Source organism: Chanos chanos, chromosome 2 (genome assembly GCF_902362185.1).
Source record: "Chanos chanos chromosome 2, fChaCha1.1, whole genome shotgun sequence".
NCBI classification, from domain to species: domain Eukaryota; kingdom Metazoa; phylum Chordata; class Actinopteri; order Gonorynchiformes; family Chanidae; genus Chanos; species Chanos chanos.
The window spans coordinates 42,536,683-42,545,194 of record NC_044496.1 but is presented as its reverse complement, the minus strand read 5'-3'; the positions used below and the strand labels follow the sequence as shown (position 1 = coordinate 42,545,194).

The window sequence follows — 8,512 nt, the reverse complement described above, 5'->3', positions numbered from 1 at the left end:
GGCGTAGACTTGGCTTTATAAACAAAAAATCCCGCCTGAACTAAGTTTGAAAGATAAAAACATAAACACGTGCGTGTCCTTATCTCCTCTGAACTGTCCAATAGTTGCACTGTTTGCTAAGCACCGGCGAATAACCTTTCAAAGTCTCCGGAAAGTCTCTGCCGCCTTCTTCCTACAAAAAACGTTTCTAAAACAACAATAAACTACCTGGTGTAAAATTATTTACTGAGTATTTATGGAGTTTCATCATATCTCTGGTGCTGGCTTGAGGTGAGGTTTTGTCGTTCTGCAATATCAATTGAATTTGTCTATTATAAATATGTGTAGGGCATACCTTTCGCTCGTAGAAAGTCATGAACATTGTGAGTGAAGTAATCTTAAACCACAACCCATATGAGATGACCAGTTTCAGTATGGAGAAACTAAATTAATTTGCTCACCAACGTCGTGAATGATATCCTTTTTAAAGAAGTTTGAAATTGCAGTGTCAAGAAGGCAATATTTTAAAATGAAACCTGTTGTTTAACTTCACGTGGATATGGACTGTCTCATCAGAAAAGCACAGATTGGCGAATAAATTGACGTCTTGTTGTGTGTGTGTTTGTGTGTGGGTGCGTGCGCGCGCGCACTCATAGGGAGGGATGATATAGAAAAGGTATTCAGACTGTTCATCTACGCATTTGTTGATGGGAGAATGATCGAATCTGGTGCGGTTAGGGAATATTTACAGTCAATCAAACTTCTCAAGTGTAGTTCATTTTTATGTATTGGCAGCCACGACTTTACTGAACATGTGCGACCTGTCTCTCCCGAGTTAGTTATTACCTGTAATCCGAGCGCCTGCTAGTTAAGCGAGTCCAAAGGTAGTGGCCTACGATAACGAACTGTTAAGGCAGTGAAGTGTAAAGACAATTTTATATAATTTCAGTCTACATATTGGGCGTTCGGCGTTTTAAAATAGTCATATGCTTACTGGACATAACATTCATCAGATGTAAAATTCATCATCACAATGTGCATAGGTTAGGCTAGACAAGCGCAACATGGACACGTATCTTCATTGTAATTACCAAATAACAGTGTGTGGATACATTTACACTATTGTTTGGTAATCACACTGTATATGTCCCCAAACGAAGCGTTGCTTAAATGACTGAAGGAAGTAAATCTCAATGAGGCAGGACTAATGGAAACTGGAAACTCCGAATACTGTGAATGAAACCTCACAGACAAAAGGCAAAATATCTGTGTCATGTACATCTGGTATCACACTAGGGGGAGCGCTTGGATAAAGAAAAGTGGGGTATGACTTCCTGCGGTTTTTTCGGTCACAGTTTCGGTTTATGCCATGATTACGAAGGATTTTTTTATGTTCTAGTAGAGAATACTCATTAAGAAGGACAGTTACTTCACAGTCAGGTTTTGGTCTGTAACCTTTTAAATATTTATTTGGAACGATCACTTACACACTCCCATTATTTTCAGGTTTTACCGATACGAACATGAAATCATTACGTGCTTTATTTTGTAAGAAATAGAACATCTCCTGAAAATGTTAATTGTAAAACATTTTGGTCAATCTGACGAGAATACACTGAAGATCCATCCAATGTTTGGTCGAGCGTCTTGTTTTCGCTTCATAAGACTGGTGTGTGCTTCTGGAGAATACATACCGAACATTCCTACAATACTCCCCCATATCTTATTTCAGTAGGGAAACGGGACACAGCACACAACAGGTCTACTCCAAGGATAGCTGAGAAAAAGACTCTTGTCAATGGGCATAAATGCCACGTATGCCAAGTATGTTTACTATAAGTCTCTTTTCACTGAGAGAGATTATTTTCTGACAAGTCTTTTTCAATGACTTTCAAATATTGTCGCATGTCTGATTCTTGCTGTCTTTAAAAGTCATAGTTGTATTTGCATTTCTTTCATGTGAACTCTGGCTCCTACCTGAAATGGAGTCTTCGTGTACATCTGTGTGTTCAGTATAATGAATGTATATGCGTTCATATAATGTTGTAAAATAGTAAAATTCTTTATTGTGAAAAAACACCGGTAAAATGGGCATACATGGTAGTTCCTTTCATTGACCTCTCAGGCTCCTAAGTTTCTGATGAAGTGGAAGGAGGATAGGGGAATCATTTTAACAAGGAAACGCCAACACTGAGTCATACTATGTTAATCATTACAGGTATTGTTTTCTGTAGAGGAAAGTACCCAAACATCAAAAGAAAGATCTTCAGAGCATCTGTGTTTGTCACGAAAGGCCATTGTGTGGCACCTTTAAACAATGAAAGTGGTTAAAGATTTTTAGTCATAGAATGTCAGAAAGGACACTCATACTGAATTCATTCATCTGAATCGTGTGAGACAGTTACCTAATTGTGCCCACCTATGTAAGTCTCCTTTACTCCACAGTAAATAGGGCACCTACAGAAACTGAAAGACATGGCAAGTACATAGATTGTAATCCTCTTCTAGGATTCCCAAGAATGAGAGACAGCTATCTCCTGTGACATCAGAGCATTACCTCAAAGCTTCCTTATTATGACACAGAGGCTAGGATTTAGACTGACAGAAGAGGATAAGGTGTGAACAAACTGAGAACAACAGATGATGTAGACTGCTTGTGAATTCAGGCACACAATAAAGGACACAGATGGCTGAGCAATTGAATAGGTCATTAAGCTAACACCTAGGCTAATCGCCTAGGCATGTCTGTCTACCACTAGTACCACTGAACATATATGTCACAAAGTTTCCTCTGTGCTAGTAATGCGAATACTTTCTCTAAGAGAAATACTGTAAGAAAAATACAACTTAACCATCTCATTCATCTTGGCTAGATTTTTGTTTGTTTCAGCCCAACGATCTCTTCTCTCTCTCTCTCTCTCTGTGTGTGTGTATGTGTATGCATGTGTAAATGTGTATGTCAGTTGTGCGGGATTGTTCTAATCCCTCATCCTGGCAGACATGGGAGTATCTGTGGCAGCAGCCAGCCATTGTTCTAAATAGGTTGTAAACTGACAGACAGACTGACATGGTTTTCCATTTTAGAATGTGAATACACTATTTTCATTGTATGTAATATCAATGAAATGACTAAAATAATTAAAGGCTAAAACATGGCTTCATTGATGTAACCTGTAAGTGGAGAACAGAACAGTGACTGAAACACATGGGCCTGTGTCATTTTTGTGCTGTTTTTTTCTTCTTCTTTTTTTTTCATATTCAAAAGACTGAGAGTGGGCACAGTTTGGAGCCTTGTCTTCACTACCCCTTTCTCACCCCATGCATATCACCAAGACAACAATGAGGTGGCCCCCTTTAATGCACCACAGACACCAGATCAAGGTGGGGGGTAGGGGAGAAGCATATGGTACTGAAATCAGCCTAACTGGATCATAACCACATCACAAGTCAACAAGCAGTTGATACCATGCCACCATAACAACTGCAGGGGTTTTGGTAGTGCTGTTGTGTGGTTTACTTTATTTTGGCACACTTGGTAGCAGTGAATGTTATGTCAAGATATTTTTTTTTTTAATGTACTGTCAAAATGTTGTGTCTTATTGTGGTTGGGTTTGTTTTCTGTTGAAAATTCTTTAGAGTTACCTTTACAGTTAAAAAGTAAAAACTTTCATTAGTGGAGTTTCCAGTATTAATTTTACTTTTAGTGTCAGTTGTAAACGTCCAAGGACCATACTGATACACATACACAAAAACAGTCACTGGTTTTTGCTCGAAGGAATTACTGAAGGATAAACAGCTGATTCTATTCTCTCTGTGAAAAATGAATCTCTGCCAATGTTTTGTTCATTTGCAACCCAAACATATTTGGGGTCTTTTGAGGGAAGTGGCCAATGTCATCCTTCATGCCACACAAAGTGTGGATTAAAATGCTGGTGTTTGACAAAACATTGAATGTGCTATAGTCATCACACTTTTCCCAAACGCCTTGCAGCTGCTCCTTTTGTCCTTTTACTGAGGGGGCTCACCCAGACCCACACTCCCCTGTTCATCCCTCCTGCTGCTCAGCAGGCTTCAGCTCAGCTCACTGAGACTCTGTTGTCCCAAACAATGAAGAACATTGATCTGGATCCAATACGAAGAGATCCCACAACATTCCCAATGTTGGATTCCAATGCATAAACAAATGCACTGCAGACGGCAACCCACACGGCAGGGTCTCTGTCAACACAAGAGGTCTGTTTACATATTTTCTTCAAGGTCATTTAGCTCTGAACCGATCAAAGATTTAAGCACTGTTTAAACCAATTCTGTGACTAAAATGGCTAAGAAATGAAACTGTTATTTGTGTTGTCTTCACAAAATACTTTCAACATCAGAGATGCTGGAGGTTGAATTTCGATTATTGTACTCAAGTTCTAGATGGATACTAATAGCTAGATAAAACCATACTAAAAATCCTGGACAAACCTAGTCAGAAACCAGTGTGATGTACTTTTTCCACTTTATGCAAACTACACAACATATATATATATATATATATATACACACACACACACACACACACACACACACACCAGTATATTCCAGATCTGTAATAACGAACTTGATAATAAATTAACACAAACTTAAATTGTCGTCAAGAGCAAATAAGGAAGTGATGAGTAAGTCATGTATGAAAAAAAAACTTTTATTTGCCAGTATCAAAACATTACAATTTTATGTAAAAATATAAGAAATATATTACTTTAGTTAATAAATATCACATACACACATCATATTAACAGTCTCTATACAGTTTCTCTCCCTAGTAGTGCTCATGGGAAGACTCACAGAGCTGCTGAACAGTACAGACAAATGAGGTATTTTGTATTTGTTTAAAAAAAAAAAAAAAAAAAAAAAAACAAAACCTCCCCCTGGGGTGAGAATTTTGAAAGGCAATTATTGGCATGATCTTCCAATTCACATCGATTATTATCTAGTCAGAGATGTTAAGTACATTCATTGTTCAACACAAGAGACCAAAAGGTCACATTAACCGAACAAACATCCTAAAGCCATGAAATGCGTGGTCCCCTCAGATGAACCATGTAAAACAAGAAAAATAACCATTAAAAATATCATTCCTGAGTAAATATCAGATGAAAGACTTGGGGCAGTCTCCTGTGCCAATATGAAAGAAAACTGAAAACAAAACGATTATCTGAAGCAACAATGCTCATTAGAGAAGACCACAATGGATGAACACCCACGCTTGGCTTCTACAAATGCAATCTATTCATATTACCCACTTTTCCTTCAGTTTTGTCAACAATGTTGTCAGAGGCAGTGTATTCACAGGTCTGAAAGACCAAGGCTAGCATAGAACAGCCATTTTCGTCTACCAATACTGTTATGTCTGTAGCAGAGAAACCCAACAGGTTTCAAAGTCTACCTATTGTCCAACACGAAACATACAATACTTTTGAGGATCTTTTGTTCCCAAACACCCCACCCTTGTGAGGTTTAGAGGTGGCATAACAAGTCAGTTCCTGTGGTGCTCTCAGCAGGTTGGTGAAGTGGTAATGGGACTATGTAGGAAAGACAGTGGACTGGCGGTAGAGTGGACAGGGATAGAAACTGGGAAGTTGAACACTGTGCTGTTTTTGCTGATAGCAGGACTCCCTGCCTCTGAAGAGCATGTAGAGGAGGCTAGCACCTGAGATTCAAACTGCAGAAGCTGTCCCATGAAGCTGAAGTTGGGGGAAATGATGCTGCGACGCTGTTTGACAAACTCAAACGCTTCTTCTAGCTTGACCCGGTTGGTGCGCATTAAATAGGCCAGGCAGATGGTAGCAGAGCGAGAGATGCCAGCCTGACAGTGAACGAAGACCCGTCCCCCTTTGTTCCGTACCGAGTCTGCGAGAGAAATGAAGATACTGGTTAGGAGCTGTACAAACTTATGGCTTTAACACAACTGAATACAACTGTCCACAAGTCAAAGCAGAATTTGAAACAAAAATGACTGATTACATAAAACCATCGCTTGTATGGCAAAATAGGACTGGTCTGTGTGGGATCTGCTGCGTTAGGTGGTGAGGGATGTAATTTTTCTGAGAACGTTTAGCTAATTGAGTGCACTGTTCAGCTCCAGCTGGAAGTGGCCAGGGGCAACTCCTCACAAGTTTCACTCCTACCAACACTTTCAATTGCAAATCAAACTCTACAGTGTTGCGAATGAAGAGAGCCATCTCATTAGGGAAACAGGAAGAGGAATTAAATGAGGCTAGGAGAGTGAATGAGGGGCAACATTCCCCAGAAGACAGGCCTGAATACACAATAGAGGGTGGCTGCATCCCGCTGGGAGCATTGATCTAGGAGGAAGGCCAGCAGTGAGACAGAGAAACCATCTTTTGTTCCAGCTGAACAAAGGGAGTGAGCATTCAAACACAGGCAGTTGTTCCCTGAAAAGTAGATCAGCCTGTGGCCTGGTCCTTCACATAAAAAGGGGGGCCTCTTTAAATCAGATGGGAGGATGATGTAAGCCATTGTGATCATCAGGAGTTTGGCCTGTCCAGCTGGTCAATTTGGAGGGAACTTTTAAAAATTCAATTCAAGTCCCTCTGGGAAGGGGGTTGGGTTTTGAGTTTGCCCGCCAATGGATCTCATGAGAACATCTGTGCTTGTTTTGAAAGAAGGAATCAATTAAGTGTGGATTAAAGTGAGAGGTGCTTACCAATAAATTCAATGGCCTCATTAAACCAGGAGCTTATATCAGCTTTGTGATTATCTTCAACAGGGATACTCTTGTATTGATAGTGGTCCTCAAAATGGTTTGGACAGTTTGCTGAGACATTGATGAGTGCTGTGATGCCCAGCATGTCCAGCATGTCTTTTCTGGAGGCATGGTAAGCACTGCCAAGGTACAAGAAAGGCAAGATTTCTACTGGGCCACCCTGAGGAATAAAAGACCAAAAAAGGCAGAACGAATTAGAATATTAGTCAACAAGAAATTGCACAGCCCTCCAGACTGTTAATTTTACACAAATCCTTTCAGTAAAGTGTATTTTAAACACATCCAGTCAACACTCACCTGATCGTAAAGTGGGGTAGTGCACGAATTACAGCCGGATTCTGTGCTGTCTGACTGGCTGTTGGCGCTTAGGGGCAAACATAAACCTTGTGGAGCCGCTGGCTTGGTACACATCTCAGGATATTCTGAAGAAAATTTGTCAAAGCCACCTAAACAATAAAGAAAAAGAAAAAAAAACACTACGTCATGTTCTGACACTCTAGAATCAACAGCTGTGTGGGGTAGCGAATATGGTAATAGCGTTCACAACTCAACTGAGACGTGTGAAAACAGTTGAACAACAGCTGATGTAAATACTTGCCCGCGTGACTGACTTTACTTTAGTGGGCGAAAACGGAACTGAATTTTTTATTGAATAAGAATATCCAAGTAATTTAATGATACATACCTTTCAGAAAAAACACACTGGCACCACACGGGTTTCGACACAACGCTGAGACGGCAAGCATCAAAGTTCCGTCTTTCTTAGCTTGGCCTAAATCCAAGCTGCGATCATCAAGGAACACCACGGTCTGGTAATCGCCAGAAAGAAGTCGATTCCTTGTATCCTCGTTTGGAACAATGTGCTCCAATCCCAATCCGCCCCTCGCTCGTCGGCGTACTATTGTGCTAAACCGTACGTTAGTTGACCCGTGGATATGAGAGGAATTAAAGGAAAAGAAAGAGCGACAGTCCAAGACTAGGCAGCCTGGGTCTTCCCCCTCCAAGAGACCCCGGAGGGAGGTACAATCGATACTCGGAACGTCCATTATGACCATAGTAGGGCAACGCGTTGAAAATAACAAATCTAGATACATAAAGCACTGTACAAGTACGTCTAAAGGGTATTGTTCTCGTTACGAGGTGTTCGGACTTAAAAAAAAACTCTCACGGTAGTGTCTTCTTTGATTTCCTTTGTTGACTTATTAAAGGTTTCCTTGTGTAAAAATAATCGGAGCGTCTTCTTGTAGGAGTGTGTTTCAATTACAATCCGTTTTTAGGTTCTTGAAATTCGTTCGTAGTTTCTGAGGGATGTACCGTATTGCGCTCCCTCGTCTCTGTTCTTTCCAACTAACGCGTTCTTAGGTCTTATATAGTGATCTGGCTTGTGAATGAGACTGAGTGACGTCAAATACCCGCCCATTCTGGCTCATTGCCCGGGGCGAATTTGCACGTACGTCATGTACAATCAACCCAGTCTCAGCCGAACCCTCTTGAGACAGATCTGACAAAGCAAATGTGATCTTTAATATTACGGGAGGTGAAATATAACATTTTTGCGTGAAAGATCTTGGCGGCTAAAGTGTTTTGGTAATAGAAAGTACCTTTGGATGTTGCTGCAAACTTCTTCTTCTTCTTGTTATTGGTATTATTATTATTATTATTATTATTATTAGCCTATTATTATTATCAGAAGATCACAAACCTCTTTTGACGAGGTTTCCCAGTTCAGGAATCTCACAAAATTTCCATTAAGTTATCTTT

General features: G+C 40.2%; 1 protein-coding gene across 1 annotated transcript; it reads right to left on the bottom strand.

Annotated features, from left to right (window-relative positions):
- Positions 1–4,878: 4,878 nt before the first annotated feature.
- Positions 4,879–8,083, bottom strand: dusp1 (dual specificity phosphatase 1). Its single transcript, XM_030794118.1, has 4 exons — positions 7,437–8,083; positions 7,049–7,197; positions 6,692–6,911; positions 4,879–5,874 (listed from the first exon to the last, which is right to left on the bottom strand). Exons 1-4 carry the CDS (start codon positions 7,843–7,845, stop codon positions 5,519–5,521), a joined length of 1,134 nt encoding a protein of 377 aa, XP_030649978.1. The 5' UTR covers positions 7,846–8,083; the 3' UTR covers positions 4,879–5,518.
- Positions 8,084–8,512: the final 429 nt, after the last annotated feature.

Excerpts from the sequence above, each read along its gene's own strand:
- dusp1 (XM_030794118.1), bottom strand. The coding sequence starts at position 7,845 with ATGTATCTAGATTTGTTATTTTCAACGCGTTGCCCTACTATGGTCATA. Across the intron at positions 7,198-7,436 it reads CAGTGTGTTTTTTCTGAAAG|GTGGCTTTGACAAATTTTCT; the intron begins GTATGTATCATT and ends TTTATTGTTTAG. Across the intron at positions 5,875-6,691 it reads TGAGGCCATTGAATTTATTG|ACTCGGTACGGAACAAAGGG; the intron begins GTAAGCACCTCT and ends TTTCTCTCGCAG.